The sequence below is a fragment of the Suricata suricatta genome, chromosome 11 (assembly GCF_006229205.1).
Source record: "Suricata suricatta isolate VVHF042 chromosome 11, meerkat_22Aug2017_6uvM2_HiC, whole genome shotgun sequence".
In the NCBI taxonomy this organism is placed as follows: Eukaryota; Metazoa; Chordata; class Mammalia; order Carnivora; family Herpestidae; genus Suricata; species Suricata suricatta.
The window spans coordinates 6,712,637-6,732,789 of record NC_043710.1 but is presented as its reverse complement, the minus strand read 5'-3'; the positions used below and the strand labels follow the sequence as shown (position 1 = coordinate 6,732,789).

The window sequence follows — 20,153 nt, the reverse complement described above, 5'->3', positions numbered from 1 at the left end:
TTCACTTCTTTAGGACTTGAGCGCTAAGGTAAAGAACCAAAGTCTTGGATAGTCATTCACTCAACAACAAATATTTATTGAGTAACTACTATATGCCAGTCATCGGGCTAACCATCACGTGCGTCTCAATATCCTCACTGGCGAAATGAAAAACAGTGCTTCTCAACAGAGAAATGATGGGCAACCTGGGCGGGACAACTATCTGTGTCCTCTAAACGACTGGGACTGTACCTTGTCATCCGGACAACCCGAAAATGCCCCAGCACATTTCGAAACGGCCCCTAGGGGGCATTTTCGCCCGCGATGAAGAATCCCCGGCCCACCTTATACGATTCCAGAAGATGGGGAAAGGGGGAGGCCCTGTAACTGGCAGCTTTAGGATGATGCCGAAGCCGGATAATGCTGGGACCTAAGACGAGCAGGACCCGGACCTTGTTTCCGGGGAACGGGGCCTCACACTGGCCCCGGGACGAGACTGTCAACATCCTTGGGGCTCTCGATTCCGACTCCTGAGTCAGAACTCCTACTCCCTATGCGGCCAAGACACAATCCGGGTTTCCGTTACTGGTCGAGTGTGGGTTCCTGGGGAAGAAGGAACGGAGGTGCCCTCGTCCCTCAAGCCCTCGGGAAGCGAAGGGTTAACGCAGGTGGCCCCGCAGAAGCCCCTGGCACCGCTAGAGGGACCATCTCGGCCGCACAGCCAAGCGGCTTCCCGGTCACGTGGGAGCGAGGGCGGGACCCAACGAGAGGCCGACCAATAGACTGCGCTGTCGGTGGGCGTGATAGCCAATAGGAGCAGGGAGAGGGGTCCCGGGACTAGAAAGAAACGGAGGCCGGGAGGGGGCTGCTGGGACCATGGGGCTTCTGACCATTCTGAAGAAGATGAAGCAGAAAGAGCGGGAGCTGCGACTGCTCATGCTGTATCCTCCCGGACGCCGGAGCCGCGAGGGTAGCGGGGGCCCTGCCGGGCGGGCGGTGCCAGACGCCCCCTACCGGGCGCGGGGTGCGCGGCCGGCGCGTACCAACTGCCCATTGTGCGTCACGCACGTGGGCCCTACCAATCGCTCTGGCGGGGGGCGGGCGGGAGGAGGTCGTACCACCGGCTCGGGGCGGGGGGACTCCGTTCCCAAGGCCAAAGGTGAAGGCTTACAGGTGCAGCGGCTGGAGCGGATGTCCCTTGTAGGGGGCGGGGAGAAGGGCCAGAGGCGACTCGGACACCACCACCCGTCGGTCTGGCCTGAGTTTGAGGCCGCTGTCCTCCCTGGCTCTGACCTTCCTCCCCTGTCCGAGGGTGCCAGGCCCCGGCCCCGCCCTCAAGGTCGGAATCCCGGGGGCGTGTGGGCCCCGCCCTCCGTTTATGGAGGAGGCCTGTGTAGACGCCTTAGGTTGTTTCAGTCCTGTGTCCTACTGTCCGTCTGTGTGGTCCGTATCTCCGGTCCCGACTCCAGGCTGATAGCTTTTAGGCCCCAGGGCCCCGCCGACTTTCTGACTCCCGTTAACAGGCGCCTGCACTGCCTTCTGCCTCCTTGGAGCCTGGCCGCGTAGAGACTCTGCGATCCCAGAGCTGGGCGGGTCTCCCCCGGAGTCCCCCTAACGGGAGGGAAGACATTTAAGTACACAAATAACTTTATAGTAGTCACGTCATGTCTGTTTTAAAGAGATCTGACAAAAGCACAGAGAATTCACTCATCCAATTTAATGTTTACTGACTGCCTACTACGTGCTAGGCACTTTCCTAGGGGCTGGGGTAGAAAAGCAAAACCAAACCCTTCCGTCTTGGACGGTCTGTACTGCTGTGGGGAGAAAGCAGATAGGTAAACTGTGTAGGATGTATGGAGAAAAATGCAATTTAAATAAGGTGGTCAGTGCAGGCCACAACTGAGAAAATGACAAGGAGGTGAGGCTGAAGCATGTGGGTATCTGGGAAAATTTGTTGAAGCAAAAGGAACCAGCGCACCGGTCTGGAAGGAGGAACTCACCAGTGTGTTCAAAGGAATGTCAAGGAGGGCAGTGTGGCTGGAGAGAGTGAGCAAGGAAGAGATTACTAGATTAGGACCGAGGGGACAGAAGAAAGCCTTTTGGGTCTTGGCTTTTGCTTTAAATGAGAAGTGCCGAGAGGAGGCGTGATCTGCGGTGTGCGGTTGCCACACCACACCACAGGCGAGTTAGGTCGGTGGCTTGGATCAGGCTAGAAGGAGTGAGGTGACGGAAGATGGGGGACATCGGGACCACAGGCCCAGCAGGAATGGCTCCTGGATTGGGCGCAAGGTGACAGGGAGAAGAAAGCCAAGCCTGACTCTTAGGTGTCTGGCCAGAGTGGTTCGAAGAATGAGGAATCACTTGCTGCGATGGCGAAGGGGGCGAGGAGCAGGTGCAGAGAGGAGAGCTCAGGTGTGGCGGTGCAAGGTGCCTCGGAGACCTCCCGTAAGTGCCACATGGGCAGTTGGACACGGGGACTGAGTTCAGGGGAGCAGCTGGGTGGGATGTGTATTTCTGGGAGTCATTAGCATAAAGATGGAATTTGCAGGGCCCCTGGGTGCCCCAGTTGGTTGAGCGTCCGGCTCTTGATTTGGGCTCCGGTCATGATCTCGCCGGTTCCTGGGTTAGAGCCCCACATCTGGCTTTGCGCTGGCAGTGCAGAGCCTGCTTGGGATTCTCTCCCTCTCTGCCCCTCCCCTGCTTGTGTAGGTGCTCTTTCTCTCTCATAAGCTTACAAAAAATAATGATGATGGTATCTGAAGCAGTAGAGCTCTTAGGGATGAATGTGAATGGAGGAGAGAAGGAGGGGTACTTAGATAAGAGGTCGGGGTGTGAGAACCAGGTGAGGGAATGGAGGAGGGGCAGGCCACTTGTCAGATGGAGCAGGAAGACCACATGAGGTCTTTAAGCACCTTGGTTAAGAGCGGTTTCAGGGAAGCAGCTGGAGGGAAAGCCTCAAGAAGGAGCAGGAAGACAGATATTGGAGAAGGTGCTTATGGACAATGGTTTTGAGGAGATTTGCTTTAAGGGGCAGGAGGTAAATAAGTAGAGGAGAGAAGGGATCAAGAGAGGGTGATGTTTGCTTCTCCTAAGTTGGGAGAGACACCAGCTTGTCTGCCGATGGGAATGATCCAGTGGATGATGCAGCCGGGGGTGGGGGGGGGTGAGGGGTGTAAATCAGAGGTGAAGGCCGGGTCTCAGGAAGGAGACCCTCATCCCACTGGTTTGAGTCGCCTGGCCCGCTCCCAGCCACAAGCCCCCTTAAGTGTTGGAAGGACAGAGGAGGGTGGTTCTTTCCAGCTGGTGAACTCGCCCATTTGTTTGCATGCTCATCAGCAGAGGGTTTGGAATATTCCAGAAACAGAAAAGTGAGGGTGGTTACCTCCAGATACTTGCTCCCTCTGCCTAGAATGCTCTTCCCTTGGTCCTTGGAAAGCCTGCTTCTTCTAGTTTGGGCCTCAGCCCGAGACCCTGACAGGGGTGCCTGAGCTAAAGGAAGCTTCTGGAGAGGACCTCTCCAAAAGCCTCATACTTCTTAAACTCACCAGGAGCCGATGGTACCTGGTTTCTCATTTGTTTGCACTCTCTCAACTGTCTCCGCACTAGACTAGAAGCCACATGAGGGTGGGGACTTTGACCCTGGGGTACCCCAGCACTGGAAGAGGGTCTGGCACATAGTAAGTATTCAAGAAATATTGTAGAGTGAATTAAGGAACCTCTGGTCAGGAAGAGATGATAAAAATCTTTATTTTTTGATACCTTCCCATTTATCACGGGCCGATAAATTGTGGCTTGGGCACGTGCTCAACCAACCTGATACATGGCGGGAACCGATTGGTCCCCTAAAAGAGGGTCACTGCGGTGACGTCGCCACCCTGCAGAGCATGGGAACTTCTCCTTAACCCGCTGTGCCCCAGAGGCCTGGACAATGCTGGCAAAACAACCATCCTCAAGAAGTTCAACGGGGAAGACATTGACACTATCTCCCCGACGCTGGGCTTCAACATTAAGACCCTGGAACACCGGGGGTGAGTGGGACCCCCTCCTCAGAGGGCTGGCCCAGGGGAGGGCAGGGGAGGGAGGGGGGCCGGTCTGACCCTCTGACCACCCCATTCCCCCCCAGATTCAAGCTGAACATCTGGGATGTGGGCGGCCAGAAGTCCCTGCGCTCCTACTGGCGGAATTACTTCGAGAGCACGGACGGCCTCATCTGGGTGGTGGACAGCGCCGACCGCCAGCGCATGCAGGACTGCCGGCGGGAGCTCCAGAGCCTGTTGGTGGAGGAGGTGGGCAGGGTGCTGGCCAAGCAGGGAGGAGCCCAGCTTCTAGCCTGGCCCCCACATTTGGTGCACATACGTGGGTGTGCGAGCAGACTCCCTGAGCCGTCCGTGACCCCAAGGGGACACCTAGCGCGGGGTCTATTCCTTCCCTGAGCCCTCACCAGGTGCCTGCCCTCCAGGAGGCAGAGACAAACTGTGCATTTGGTTCAGGGAAACCCACAATGCCGTGGGCAGGACATGCCTTGAACAGAGACTTGGGTTTGTGTCCCTGTGGTGGCACTGCCTCACCACCCTGAGCTTCAGGTTCTGCACCTTGAATGGGCTTTAGGGAGGATGATCCGAGGCCAGCGGTGATGCTTCGGGAGGCAGAGGAGCCTGGCTTGGGAGTTGGCCTCTCTGCTGTGTGACCTTGGGCAAGGCACTTAACCTCTCTGAACCTCCACTTCCTCATTGTTAAGACACGCATTAAACTGTTTTGGCCCAGAGAATATGTTATAAGATCACCCAAAGTATAAGTAATATTTTAGATTTACAGAAAAGTTGCAAAGATACTGAAGAGAGACACCCCATAGACCTTTCACCTTGCTTCCCCTGTTAGCAGCCTACGTAACCACCATGCATTTGTCAGAACTTAGAAAGTAACATCAGTAAGTCACTCTTCACTAGAGATTTTATTTGGATTTCACCAGTTTTCCCACCAGTATCCTTTCTCTGCTACAGGATTTGTCAGGTCACCGCACTGCATTTAGTTGAAAACCAGGATGCTTTTAAGGATGAAAGAGGGAGCTGTTAGTAATTCTGCAGGGACAACAGACATCAACAGGACTGTTCTGGGCACACAAGGACATGGTCGCCTGGTATAGCAGTAGCCACGTCCAAGGGGTGTCTGGCGGGTCCAGTAGGTCACGACTGTCATTGCTCAGCCTCAGCCTGGCACCTGGAGGCCATTTATCAGGACTGGATTCGCCTCCATAGAGGGACTCCCAGCAGGAAAACACATGTGGAAGTAACTGGAAGCAGAGACGGAGAGTGAGGCGTATGAGGATGGTGCACAGTTGAAGGGCAACGTGAACTTGGAAGAGGGAAAGGTCACTTCCAGCAGACCCCAGGGCCCCCTGGACAGTTGTGTTCTTTGTGCATATCAGGTCATCACATGGGCGCAGCCTAGAACTGGAGGGCTTGGGGATCATCATGTCCGTCACCCCCTTCCCATTTATGGAGGAGGAAACTGAGGCATAGAGGAGAGAGGTGCCCACCGGGCCCCAGCCCAGGGCTCCGCCCCCGCCAAGTTTGGCAGGACTCACAGACTGTGTCCACGGTGCTACCCCGCTTGGGCCTCTCCAACACCCTGGGGCCTTGCCTTGATCTTCAAGGTTGATCTCTAGGTGATTGGAGGAGGGGCCGGGCCGCCTTCTGAGCCCCCACTCCCAACCGCCCCTGTTTCTCCCCCCCAGCGCCTGGCTGGAGCGACCCTCCTCATCTTTGCCAACAAGCAGGACCTCCCCGGAGCGCTGTCCTCGAACGCCATCCGTGAGGTGAGTCCAGGCCTTAGCGCAGGTTCATGCAGGAAAAGGGGCACATGTTTTCTTTGTCAACTTGTTTAAAAGCATTGAGTGGCCCCTTCTGCGTGCCAGGACCTACGCAGGCCGCTGGAGACTCAGAGTGATGGGACATGGCAGTGCCCCAGAGCCTGGGGAAGGCAGTCCTGCCCACGTGATGGCAGCCAGCCAGCACCCAGTGCTGCCGGGCCAGGCTCTTGGCGCGGGTTAACTCATTCAATCCTCACCCCAGCCTCACGAACTAAGCACTGTTGTTACTACTCTCTGGATGCCGAAGCAGGTTTAGGGGAGCTAGGTAACTCCCCCACGGTCACACAGCCAGGAAGCAGCTGAGCCAGGATCTAAACACAGGCCGCTGTGACCCCAGATTGCATCCAGTCCACCTCTTCTTCTTAGAGCTGGAGCACCAGGATGAGAAAGAATGGGGTCAGAACTCGGTTCTGCCACTTCCTGGCTGTGTGACTTAAGGCAGGTTGCTTAACCTCTCTGACGTATTCTTCTAAGTAAGATGGCCGCTGATCCCTGGCTAACTGGGTCTTGGGAAGGACAGATAGGAGGTCATTTGTGGGGCGCAGAGCACAATGCCTGGATCCTAGAGCCTATTCGTTACTGAGGGGCAGCGCGGGTGTGGTAGGGTCCCAGGAGCCCAGCTGCCCTGAGCGGCTGACCGCTCTCCCCCGGGGGCCCGAGCAGGCTTCTGAGAGCGGGCCCTTGAGGGAGACATGGATTCCCCGTGGGCTGGGAGAGGGACGGGCCGTGGGTGGGCGGGGCCCGTGGTCCCCAGGGTCCACTGTCATCTGCGTCCCCTCCCCCCAGGCCCTGGAGCTGGACTCCATCCACAGCCACCACTGGTGTATCCAAGGCTGCAGCGCCGTCACCGGGGAGAACCTCCTGCCTGGCATCGACTGGCTGCTGGACGACATTTCCAGCCGCATCTTCACCGCCGACTGAACCGATCCAGACACGCCCCCCGCCCCGCCCCCACCCCACTGTCCAGCCCGCGCCCCCGGCCCTCATGGAGTGCCATCCGTGGGGGGGAGGGCAGTCAGCCAGCCTGACTGCCACCCCCCCGCCCCACTCCGTAACCTGCTGCTGCTGCTGCTGCTGCTGCTAACGCTGCCCACTGCTGCCCGGCGGCCGGAGGGCTGCCGCCCTGGCTGTGCCCCGGGATCTAACCCGGCCCGCAGGCAGCTGCCACACCACGGGGGAGAGGGCTGGGGCTGGGAGGGGGCCGCCTCTGCTGCTACCAAGGCTGTGGGCCTCACTCTGTGCTCAGCTGTGAGAATAAACCGCTCTCTGCCCCACTTCCGGGTGGAGTCATTCCTTGAGCCCACGGCTTTAAGGGACCCGCCTGGAGCCCACGGCGCAGCAGGGCACACAAGCGAAGGGTTAGCCGCTGGCCGTGTCGCAGGGACAGACCAAGAATTAGCAGCGCACAGGACAGGGCTGCAGCTAATTCCATTTGCAAGAGTCCGGGCGGGCTTCTCCGAGGGAGTGCCGTTAAAGTGGGGTGTGCAGAATGAATAGATGTTCTCTGGGTGGAGGAAGGGGGTGGACGGTTTACTGCACAGAGCAGCCGCTGCCCCGGGTCAGTAAGGAAAGGGGACGCAGCCCCGCATCCGGGCTCACAAATGGAATACGGACTGGATTTCAGCTCCCAACTTGCCACTGTGGTCAGGAACCTGCAGCAGTGCACCACCTACACAGCTGTCCAGGGCAGCGTTGGCTCAAGCACAAGGACCCGTTTGACAGAAATGAAGAGCAAGGGCTCTTGGGAAGTGGGGAGAGGAGAGGACTCAGGTGTTAAGAGGATGTGAGCGTCAAGCAGGACTTGCTAACACAGCAGGGAAGGCCCTTGGGAGCAGGGTTGCCCCCACACGGGAGAGAACAGATGAATTGTTTTGTTTTATTTGAGAGAGGAGGGGTGCAGTTGAGTGAGGGGAGGAGGCGAAGAGAGAGAAGCAGGATCATGACCTGAGCAGAAGTCTGATGTTTAACTGAGCCACCCAGCTAGGAAGTAGGGCCCCTGGGATTTGGACCCAGCACGTTTAGCCACATGACACCGTACTAAACTATTTTAGGTGGCCTTTTTTTGTTTGTTTCTCTGCTCAAAACTCAGATGCCAGATAGAGGAGGCCTAATGTGTATTGAGGAAAGGGTAGTTTTCCCAAGGGAAAGGCGAGGAGGAAGAGACCCAGAGATTTGCTCCTAAACGGGGACGAGGATTCCCTCCTGGAGAGGAAATGTGCAAAATCCGGGCTCTCTGAGGGTGGATGAAGGGACATGGTGTTAGGTAGACAAACTTAGAACAGAGCCTGTCCTGCAGTGTAGAAACTTAAAACCACCTGTCCTGTGTATGAGACAGTGTGGTCCCCGTGCTCCCAGACCCTGTGACGCACAAGCACATCCGGGCTCCAGAACCAAACCCCAGCTCTGCCGCTCACCGGATGACACTGAGCAAATTGTCTAACCTGTCTGTGCCGCAGTGTCCCCTTCTGGGGAGAGAGATGGCACCTACCTGCTAAGTTTGGGACAAGGACCAATGGGTGGGTGTCTTGTGTGTCACCAGCATTGTATAGTGTTAGCTATAATTATCATTGTTTGAACCAGTAGGAGCTCAAGCAGGTCTACGGGATGTGAACTCAGCCATCCACTGATCCAGATGAGTCACCGCAAGGGTTTAAGTCCTCCTGGGGGCCCTTAGTAAGCAGCATCCTTGGCTTAAAGCGTGAATTATGCATGGTTGGAGAAAAATAACAAGGTTATACTCATTACCAAGGCCTGCAGATGGGGAGTGTGAGCTGTGGCAGAAAGTCTGCATCCGGTGCTCAGCCCAGTGGGAGTGTGGGAGGCCCGGCTGGCAGCTGGGGATCTGGCACTTTGCTCCCTCTTGCTGGTTAAGGGCTGAGAGGTCTCTTCTGTCTGCTGCTCCTGCTGATGGAAATGGTGGAGCTGGAGTCCGAAGGCCGGGGGCGGGGGAAACTGATCCAGAGAGGAAGGGGCTTTGTGGAGTTATTTCTAGAACATGTCTTGTAAGCCCTGGAGGGCGAAGGGGGCAACCGCTGAGACATCAGCAATGATCTGGTCTCGAGGCCGTGGAAAGCGGTAGCATCACGAGCTACCGAGCCCCGTGCGCCCCCAGAAGGCAGATAAGAAACAGACCCACTGCCCTTGCCTGGTGGTCGGTGAAACTGCACGCACCCCTGCACACTTTCACCTAAACGCCAGATGTGTGTCTCGTTAATGTTTAAAATCCTTTCATACTTTGAGGTTCTCTGATGTTTACATCTAATGAAACATGAAGTCAAGGCTAAGTGCAGCCCCCCGCTGCTGCTACCCTCTCGCAGGGGCAGCCCAGCAGGCCCCCTGAGTCTGGTGCTGTGCCGGAGTCCAGCTCCTGCAGGTCCAGGGGTCCCCCGAAGGATGACGGTGCAGGCCAAAGGGAAAGTGGGAGAGCCTTGCGTTTTGGTTCTGATCCCCAGACAAGCACCGCTGCCCATCTGGCAGGCGTCTCCGTCTTGTCTGGTTCTCAAGGTTTATTTATGGCAAAAGGTACCAGGACAAGAAAGGGCAGTACATGATTTCCAATAGATAAGTTTTACAATTTTAGCCACAGGCACTCAAGGTGTCATAGGTATTTTTACAAAACCTCAGGTCTAGCCTCAAGGAAATGACCTTTAACCAAGAGGCAAACAGCATTCCTTAGTAAAGTTCAGTTTTTTATGAGTAAGGGTCATTAGGCTGTTATCACTCTAAGAGGAAGTTCCCAGAAAGACAAGTTCTCAGGAGATCTGCTTGCTCTCAAGCCTCAAAGATGACAGATACATTTTGTCGCAGTAGTGACTATCACAAAGGCATCCAGGCCCAGAAGGTAGTCAGTTATCCGTATTGCTTAGGGAAAGTTATGTGTTGCATTAGGATGTATCTAGTTTACTTGCTTATCTTTTCCCTGACCAGGTGCAGTCACGCCTCAGGGACAGGGAGCAGGGACAGCCAGCTCCTGACTCTAATTAGCAAAGCATTTTGAGGTTTGGTGCTCAAGCACCGAAATGAAAGTTTCAAGAGGGTAGATTTTGAGAGCTATCTGGGGGCAAGAGACCGTGCAAACTTGCCATATCCTCAACAGGAATTTTCACTCTACTGGTGAGGTCAAATAGCTCCCAACAGTGCTGAGAACTTCTTCAGGGCGCGGTGACAGGCGCGCCCAAACAGGGACCCGAAGAGTCACTGGTTCTGGGCTGGCTGCGCACCTCGGCTCTCAAGCCTGAGGAAGGGAAAGGACGTCCGTCCGCTCATCCTGGTAGGAATTATCGCACTCGATGCCTGCAAGGAGCTGGGAAGACTGTCCCTGATCTTTTCTGTTCCTTTCAGGTGTGCAGAATTTCTCGTCTCTCTGTTTTTCTTGCTGTCCCTTTCCTGTTTGCTTGTCATGGAGGTTCCATGATCTAAACAGCAGAATACACATGAGGAGCAACTCTGTGTGCTTTTGCAATCATCAGGATGCAAAGTCCCAGACAAGGATTTAACCCAATTGCATTCCATATTAGCAATGTCCACGGTACCCTGCAGAGGGGTCCCTTGAAATGGCCAATTGGGAGCACATTGGGTGCTGGTTAAAAAATGCTCTTGCCTCAGGGCACCTGGGTGCCTCAGTCAGTTAAGAGTCTGACTTCAGGGGGTCCTGGGTGGCCCAGTTGGTTACGTGTCAGACTTTGTCTCAGGTCATGAACTCACATTCTGTGAGTTCAAGCCCCGCATCAGGCGGCTCTGTACTGACAGCTCAGAGTCTGGAGCCTGTTTCAGATTCTGAGTCTCCTTCTCCCTCTGCCCCTCCCCTGCTTGCACTGTCTCTCAAAAATAAATAAAATGTAAAAAAAAAAGTTTTAATGCTTTTGGCCCAATAAGGATCTCTAATTTACACTTGGAATTTATGCTGCATTGCCCGTTCATGCTTTGCAAGAAAAACCTGATAAAATAGTTGGCAGGACGTGACGCCTCCACCCTCAATCCACCACCTCCACCTCCCATTATAGCTAAGGCCCCAGAATATGTAACCCCTGATGCACCGCCAAATGTGTCCTACCCCAACTCAAATAATATAAAGGACCCTCCTCTTCCTTTGCCTTGTCCTCTGGTCCCACCAGAGGATCCTGCCTTAACGCCCTCAGCCCCTTCACTCTCTATGGTAGAACGAATGTTCTGGGGCGCCTGGGTGGCTCAGTGGGTTAGGCGTCTGGCTTCGGCTCAGGTCATGATCTCACGGTTCGTGGCTTCAAGCCCCACGTCGGGCTCTGTGCTGACAGCTAGCACAGAGCCTAGAGCCTGCCTAGGATTCTGTGTCTCCCTCTCTCTCTGACCCTCTCCTGCTCATGCTGTCTCTATCTCTCAAAAATAAAAAAATAAAAAAAATAAAAGGCACAAGGTCAGGCACTGGGACATGATCACCTCCCTTTCCAGGTGTTTAAGGAGCCCATAGAAACATATGCGAAAACGGATTCTCGAGCACCTTTACCAAAGGGATTATAGGCGGGATATGAGATGATCCCTTGGGACTGGAAAACCTTAGCTAAAGCGGTTCTCAGTATCGCCCAATACTCTTCATGGTTACAAGAATTTCAAGATGCTATGCACGTCACTGCCAAGGACAGCCTAAACAATGGAATTGGATTGGATATGCTTTTGGGAGAAGGAACTTTTATGACTATTCAGGCTCAAACAGGTATGGATTGACGGGCCTTTGTGCAGATTGCTGACGCAGCATCGAAGACATGGCATCGCATTCCCGATGCTCAAACACCTACGGGTTCCTTCGCCACCATCTGACAGGGCACCAGTGAGCCCCTCATATCCTTTATTGACAGACTCCAGACTGGTGTCATAAGACAAACCGATAACATAGACACTCAAAGTGTCTTAACTCTTCAACTGGCACATGGGTTCGAGCCCCGCGTCGGGCTCTGTGCTGACCGCTAGCTCAGAGCCTGGAGCCTGTCTTCGGATGCTGTGTCTCCCTCTCTCTCTGACCCTCCTCTGCTCGTGCTGTCTCTCTCTGTCTCTCAAAAATAAATAAAAAACGGGAAAAAAGTTTAAATGCTCAGGTTACTCTGATTCCAAAAGCTTTACTTCTTTCCCATATAAAGAAAAAAAAAAAAGCGGGGCACCTGGGTGTCTCAGTCGGTTAAGCGTCCGGCTTCAGCTCAGGTCATGATTTCACAGTCTGTGGGTTCCAGCCCCGTGTCGGGCTCTGTGCTGACAGCTCAGAACCTGGCACCTGCTTCATATTCTGTGTCTTCCTCTCTCTCTGACTTTCTCCTGCTCGCACTGTCTCTCTCTCTCTCTCTCTCTCTCTCTTTTTAGTGGAAATGAAAAATTAAGTAAACAAATAGTGGATGGTGGAAGTCAGGTTTCTCACTGTTGATGTGGAAAGTTACAGATAAGCAAGGGGAAGAGGTTATAAGATCCATGTGGTAATGAATCAGAATTAGAGACACCAGTTCAAACTCATGTTTAGCTTAATAAAGATACAGATGCTTGCATACAGAGATATTAATGCAAAGTTAGTATACAGGCATATATTTTCTTGCTCTGCCAGCTGAGACAGCCTAGGAGCCAGGACATCTCAGTAGCATCCAACATACCCCAGCACCTAGATCTTGTTTGGTAATACTATTCCTCCATAAAAGAAAGCAGGATTCCTTTTAGAACCGAGGCAGGAAATGTACAAGATGAGTGTGCAGCGTCCCACGGTGCCAAAAGGAAGTGCTTGAAAAACCCAAACAACAACCGAAACCCACAAAGATGGGAGTATTTCAAAGGGACACAAGAACCAGGTGTAAGAGCCCCTCCAGTGGCTAAAGGTGGAACAGTCTGTCAATAAAATAATTAAAAACCAACTGAATTATAACCCAGGTATTAAATAAATATCCAGAAGTCCATACTGACATAAATAGATAACTGGATAAATTAACAGGGGAGAAGAGACAAATTTCCTGTACAGTAGAATTCCAAATAATTTATGAAGATACTCTACTCTTTTTTTAATAGTTTATTTTCAAATTGGTTTCCATAATACACCCAGTGCTTCTCCCCACAAGTGCCCCCCAACATGACCATCACCCCCTTCCCTCCCTCCCCCTCCCCCTTCAGTCCATGATCCCTTTTCAGTATTCAATAGTCTTTCATGATTTCCCCAGCTCTCTTTCCCCCTTCCCCTCCCTATGATCCTTTGTTAGGTTTCTCCTGTTAGACCTATGAGTGACAACATATGGCATCTGTCCTTCTCTGCCTGACTTATTTCACTTAGCATGACACCCTCGAGGTCTATCTACTTTGCTACAAATGGCCGTATTTCATTCTTCCTCATTGCCATATAGTACTCCATTGTATATATATATATATATATATATATATACCACATCTTCTTGATCCACTCATCAGGTGATGGACATTTAGGCTCTTTCCATGATTTGGCTCTTGTAGACAGTGCCGCTATGAGCATTGAGGCACATCAGCACTTCCGTATCCTTTGGGTAAATCCCTAGCAGGGCTATTGCTGGGTCATAGGGGAGTTCTGTGGATAGTTTTTTGAGGAGCCTCCACACTGTTTTCCAGAGCGGCTGCACCAGTTTATATTTCCACCAATGGGATTGCCAGAGGCCCTTGCCTCTTGAAAGGGACAAAACCCCAATATTGCTGAAATGATTAAAGTTGCCCAAATGTGGGGACTGAATCTTGTAAGGCTGTTATTGGCCTCAGCATTAAATCCTGAAAATGTGGAAAGGAGGGGCACTTTCAAAAATGCCCTACTCGGGGCACCTGGGTGGCTCAGTCGCTTAAGTGTCCAGTTTCGGCTCAGGTCATGGTCTCACAGTTTGTGGGTTCGAGTCCCACGTCAGGCTCTGTGCTGACAGCTCAGAGCCTGGAGCCTGCCTCAGATTCTATGTCTACCTCTCTTTCTGACCTTCCCCTGCTGGCACTGTCTCTCTCTGTCTCTCAGAAATAAATTTAAAAAAAAAAACCATAAAAAAACAAAAACAAAAACAAAAAACAAAAAAACGCCCTACTCAAAGGTGCCCACGATGTAAAAAAGGCTGTCACTGGGCCAATCCATGCAGATCAAAAAGAGATTCCAAGGTAATCCGATTCAGGGAAACTTGAAGCGGGGTGCTGACTCCTGCTCCCTGAAACAAAACAGGAGTCAGACACCCCAAATTTGGAACATAGATGCCAAGGAATGGATCCCCAAGTGCTGAAAGCCATCTCTGAGTTGTACCTTGTGAAGGAGACTTTAGAAATTTCTTCTTTTGTGTTAATGGGAGCAAATCGTACATTTCCTGAGAAACCTGTTTTCTTCCCCTCAAGAAAACAGGCTATTGACCCTCTCACAAAGGACTAACCCTTGCCTTTGCTGTGCTAAAAACATTGCCTGGTATTTGAATGCTGAGGACTGTTGGGGCCCAGTCGGCAATAATAACCCTCAAACAATATTTGGCCTCTTGGGCCGCACATGTGGCTTCTGTTCATCCTATGATTTTCTCATTACTTTGCAAAGAGGCATATACTTTTAGGCTTTGAATCAACTTGGGTCAGTCAGGGACCTTCCCTTACTTTATTTTCTGGCTCTTTGTCTGCTGTTGGGAGTGAACATAATCCTCTCCCAAAAGATTTGCTTAAGGATAAGCATCCCACCCTTGAATAACTAATGAAGGGCCTTAAGGAATGTATATCTCCTCATAGAAGTCTTCAGGCTCATCATATGTTTAAAACCAGATTATTAATAGGGGATTCTTCTTTTTGCAATGACTTAAACCTGTTACTTACTGATAAGAATAACCTTCCCTGGAGCATGTCTTTACTTCAGGGACCTTGAACTATGTAATCCTTAAAGAAAGGATGTAATCACCCATGGTGTATAAGACCCCGGCTATCTTAATAAACGTGGCTTTTACCACCCACCATCCACGCTGTCTGTCTTGTCTGTCTTGTCTTCTTTTCTAGAGATATTTTCGCGGACACCAACCCCCTACTCGGGACCTTTCGACTGTGGTGCATGGGTTGGTCCCCCACAGAGGATACCTTCCTTCCCCATGTGATAAGCATCTAAATCACCTACCTCACTCACTATTGATAAAGATTATACGTCCACCTATCTATGTTCTGGGAAATTTTTACATACCAATGAATTTGTCAATAGGAATCATTGTCTAAGGCGACTGTCACTCCTGTTTTGTACCCCATACATTTTTTTAATAAATAAAGCGGACTCCCCTGTCAGTGCAGATGCTTGACTGGAGAGCAGAGAAGCCTTCCTGGTGATCAGAAAGAAACTCTCGGCTCTCTCATTCCCTTCCCCTTTCGCCAATTCCCATCTCTTTCATGCCCACACCATCCACCCTTCAGGGGAACCCTGGACCTGCTGGAGCTGGACTCCGGCACCCATGTTAATAAACAACCCCTGCGATCAAAACCTGGACTAATCTCGGGGCACCTGGGTGCCACCTCTGGCAGTGTGGGACTTAATTCGCCCTGTAAGTCCAGCTTAGCTCTTAATATTGTGGGGGAGGTCAAGAGGGGGCCTTCAGGCATTGTGGCCCTCTGCCTCTCGGTTACAGGGGGTTTATATTGGGGAGATCTAGCACTTCCTTAAAGGGCATATTTATTTTACCTGGGTTATTGACTCTGACTTTACTGGAGAAATTAATGTTATGCTCTGTCTGGAGCTGCCAGAAGAACAAAGATCAGCTGCCTGCAGGAAGGGCAGTGTTGGCCCCTCAGGCGCTGTGCTAAAAACTTCAGTTTGGTTCCTCCTTTACCCTAGCCTTAATGACTTGACCCTGTTTCCTAGCAACCAACCTAGGTCAGCTGCCTTGCTTCCCGCCTTGAACCCTTTATAAGGTGTTTGTGTTCTCTCAATAAACGAGGCTTGATCAGAGACTTTGTCTTGCCTCCATTTTCTGTGCTCCCTGCCCTACCCCATTCTCACCCCCTCCCTCAGGACCTGCGTCGACTGACCAGCGGGCTGGATGGGGCAATGCTTACATCCTCTGTTTGCACAGAAATTCCCACAAATATCCCTACAGCACAATTGCGTACTTATATTACCTTATCACAACTGCCAATGTTAGGCGCTGCCCTAAAGGTTTTGGTAGCACTAAAAATGAGGCCCTCTGGGCCATGCCCATACAGTAATCGAGGCCTACTTTTCAAGAGATGGCTGGGTGGTTCAGTTGGTTAAGTGTCCAACTTTGGCTCAGGTCATGATCTCATGGTCTGTGAGTCTGAGCCCTGCCTCGGGCTCTGTGCTGACAGCCTGGAGCCTGCTTTGGATTCAGTGTCTTCCTCTCTCTCTGCCCCTACCTCCCTCATGCTCTGTGTCTCTCTCAAAAGTAAACATTAAAAAAAAATTGGGGGTGTCTGGGTAGCTCAGTCGGTTGAGTGCCGACTTTGGCTCGGGTCATGATCTCACAGTCCGTGGATTTAAGCCCCACATCGGGCTCTGGGCTGACAGTGCAGAGCCTGGACCCTGCTTCAGATTCTGTGTCTCCCTCTCTCCTCTGCTCCTCCCCTACTTGTGCTCTGTCTCTCTCTGCTCTCAAAAATGAATAAGCATTAAAAATAAAAAGAGGAAGACCTACTATACAAATAAAAATCACAAACTAATCAATGGGCTAATCGACACTGGGGCGGACGTTACAGTTATCAAAACACATGACTGGCCATATGAGAGTCCAGGGACAAGGACCTCCTTTACAAAGCAAATGACAGGTCATCTCTACTGACATGGAAGGACGTCAGGCCACCATAAGGCCATTTGTCCTTAACCTCCCAATATCGGGTTGGGACCTGCTTACTCAACCAAACCTGTGCATACACAAATTTACTCTAATGGCCACTGCTGGAAAAAAAAAACAAACCCTATTCAAACTGTCCTGGAAAGGACTGGGTGGATTAATGGCCTTTAGTGGGGGAAAAATTTAAACAAATTCAAATACTAGTTAAATAACAGCTTGGGGCACCTGGGTGGCTCAGTCTGGTTGAGGTTCTACTTCAGCTCAGGTCATGATCTCATGGTTCGTGGGTTCGAGCCCCGAGTCGGGCTCTATGTTGACAGTTCAGAGCCTGGAACCTGTTTCAGATACTGTGTCTCCCTCTCTCCCTGCCCGCCCCCCCCCCCCCACTCATGCTCTGTTTCTCTCTGTCTCAATAATAAATAAACATAAAAAATAAAATTAAAAAAAAGAACTGCTCAATCTAGGTCATATCAAACCTTCAGCTGGCCCTTGGAACACTCCTATTTCCTGCATTCCAGAAAGCCCAGGTAGATGGAGGCTCCTCTATGACCTACAAGCTGTTAATGAGCCCAATGAGACCATTGCAATTTTGCCTTCTGAACCCAGCTCTAATTCCTCCGGATCACAACATCAGTATCCCTGCTTTGAAAGATTGCTTTTTGGGGCACCTGGGTCGCTCAGTCGGTTAAGCTTCCGGCTTCGGCTCAGGTCATGATCTCACAGTTTGTGGGTTCGAGCCCTGCATCAGGCTCTGTGCTGACACCTAGCTCAGAGCCTGGAGCCTGCTTCCAATTCTGTATCTCCCTCTCTCTGACCCTCCTCTGATCACGCTATCTTTGTCTCTCAAAAATAAATTTAAAAAACATTAAAAAAAAAGATTGCTTTTTCACTATTCCATTACACCCAGATGACAAAGAAAAATTCGCCTTCTCTGTCCCCACTATCAACAATCATCAACCTACACAGAGATTCCAGGGAAATTCCAACCACAGGCATAATGAACAGCCCCACCACGTGTCAATTTTTTGGTGGTACCTGCTCTAACACCCGCTGGAGCACAATTTTCCGAGTTCTTGTTTCTCCAAGTTCTCCCTACATGGATGAAATTTTTTTTAATTAAAAAAAATTATTTTGTTATTTTATTTTTGAGAGATAGAGAGTGCTAGTGGAGGAAGGGGGGGGGAGAGAGAGAGAGAGAGAGAGAGAGAGAGAGAGAGAGAGAGAGAGAGACATAGAATCTGAAGCAGACTCCAGGCTCTGAGCTGTCAGCACAGAGCCTGGTATGAGCCTCGAACTCACGGACCAGACCGTGAGATTATGACCAGAACTGAAGTCGGACTCTTAACTGAGTGAGCCACCCAGGCACCTCATCACTACACAGATGACATTTTTTTAGCAGCCCCCCAACAAAACATTCTTGAAAATGATTTACAATTTCTTTTTTTTTTTGCATTTTTTATTTATTTTTAAGAGACAGAGAGACAGAGCATGAACAGGGGAGGGACAGGGGGAGAGGGAGACACAGAATCCTAGGCAGGCTCCAGGCTCTGAGCTAGCGGTCAGCACAGAGTCGGACGCAGGGCTCTAACACACAAATTGTGAGATCATGACCTGAGCCGAAGTCAGACACTTAACCGACGGAGCCACCCAGGCGCCCCGAAAATGGTTTACAATTTCTTAGTCACTTCCGTCGGTCTCCTCATCGCTCCTGAAAACATTCAAAGATCAACTCCATGGAAATATTTAGGATACAAACTTTTACAAAACGATGTCGTTCCACAGCACATAAAAATTCACCTTCCTCACGCATGAACCCTTAGTTTACTACAACCATTCTAGGGCGTATCAGTTGGCTCAGACCCACATGAAGAGTCTCAACATACCAGTTTACTTCATTGTTCGATCTGCTCAAAGGGGCCCCTAGCCCTGCTTCCCCTCCACGTGCCACATCAAAAGCTCTATCGCAATTATATCTGCGAGCCCATGGCCTCCATCACCTTTATTGATCTACAGGAATCTCAATTTCCTTTCACTTTTAAACTTTTAAACACACCCCATTCCCCTACTGGAGTTCCTCGTCAACTTTTGCCTATCAGATCTGTAATCACTGAATGGTTAAATTGATCTTCCCAGCCCAAAGGGTATCTCCTTATATGTCACTCCAACTGCAATTAATCAGAGAAGATGGCAATCACGCCATTCAATTTACCGGACCGGACCCTGTATCTAATTTTTCCACGAATTAACAAAGACGAGATATACTATCTTTGGACTCCACAACGAACTTTCTCGAATCTGTGGTAGATTACACAGGTCACTTTTTCAATTCTCTCCCACATAGAAGAGGATTCAGGGCCTTCGATTTCTCCATCTCTCTGCTAAACCCCTCATTTCAAAACATCCCATTCCTGATGCTCTTATTGTTTTTATTGACAGCTCAAAAAAACCCCCCTGAGGGGTCAGTACAGGGACAGTACAGGGACAGGTGTCAGTACAGGGACAACCTGGAAACACGCCCACACACTGCTCGGCTACTTCCACCCCCAGGGGTGAACTGGCTGCTGCTATGTTAGCCCTCAAAACATTTTTAAATCGACCAATGAATTAATTTTTTTAATTTTTTTTTTTTACATTTTATTTATTTTTGAGAGAAGAGAGAGACAGAGCTTGAACAAGGGAGGGGCAGAGAGAGAAAGAGACACAGAATCCAGAGCAGGCTCCAGGCTCTGAGCTAGTGGTCAGCACAGAGCCTGACATGGGGCTTGAACCCACGAACCTTGAGATCATGACCTGAGCCGAAGTCAGACGCTCAACTGACTGAGTCACCCAGGCGCCCTGACCAATGAATTAACTTAATGACCGATTCCCAGTATGTGGCTCAAGTACTTAATGATCTTCCCTGTGCCACTCTCAATGATAATCTCCATCAACCTTTGCTCAGTATGATTCTAGAAGTCCAAGCGCTTTTACCAACACGTCATCACCTCATTTTTAGATTTCATAGTGGAAGCCATTCTCACTTGCCTGGGCCCCTTACAGATGGAAATGGCCCCACTGACTCCTTATTAATAAGACCACTCTTTTTATCCGTGATTACGTCTCCTTCCTTTTTTCACCAAGGCGCAGACTCTCTATCCAAATAGTTTTCTATTCCTCTTTCTCTTTAAAGAAATTTTTTTTAACATTTATTTATTTTTGAATGACAGAGAGAGACAGATCATGAGCAGGGGAGGGGCAGAGAGGGAGGGACACACAGAATCAGAAGCAGGCTCCAGGCTCTGAGCTGTCAGCACAGAGCCTGACATGGGGCTCGAACCCACAAACTGTGAGATCATGTTAACCGACTGAGCCACCCAGGTGCCCCATCTATTCCTCCTTATAAAGAAAAAAAAATGGCATTCATTCCTGCCCAGAATGTCAACAATTCTCCCCTACCTACTTACCCCACGGAATAAATCCTTGGGGCCTAAGAGCCAATCAGTTATAGCAAATGGATGTTCCACACATATCATCTTTTGGGAAAACTCAATGGGTACATGTGTCCA

General features: G+C 51.0%; 1 protein-coding gene across 2 annotated transcripts; it reads left to right on the top strand.

Moving 5' to 3' along the window:
• The first annotated feature begins 780 nt into the window (after nt 1-780).
• On the top strand, nt 781-7,125 carry ARL2 (ADP ribosylation factor like GTPase 2). 2 transcript variants are annotated; one of them, XM_029915102.1, is made up of 5 exons: nt 781-920; nt 3,897-4,007; nt 4,103-4,265; nt 5,714-5,794; nt 6,635-7,125. In XM_029915102.1, exons 1-5 carry the CDS (start codon nt 856-858, stop codon nt 6,767-6,769), a joined length of 555 nt encoding a protein of 184 aa, XP_029770962.1. In that variant the 5' UTR covers nt 781-855; the 3' UTR covers nt 6,770-7,125. The 2 variants fall into 2 exon arrangements, with proteins under 2 accessions (XP_029770962.1, XP_029770961.1); XM_029915101.1 differs by lacking the exon at nt 781-920 and adding an exon at nt 2,104-2,424 and having other exon boundaries at nt 3,829-4,007.
• Nucleotides 7,126-20,153: the final 13,028 nt, after the last annotated feature.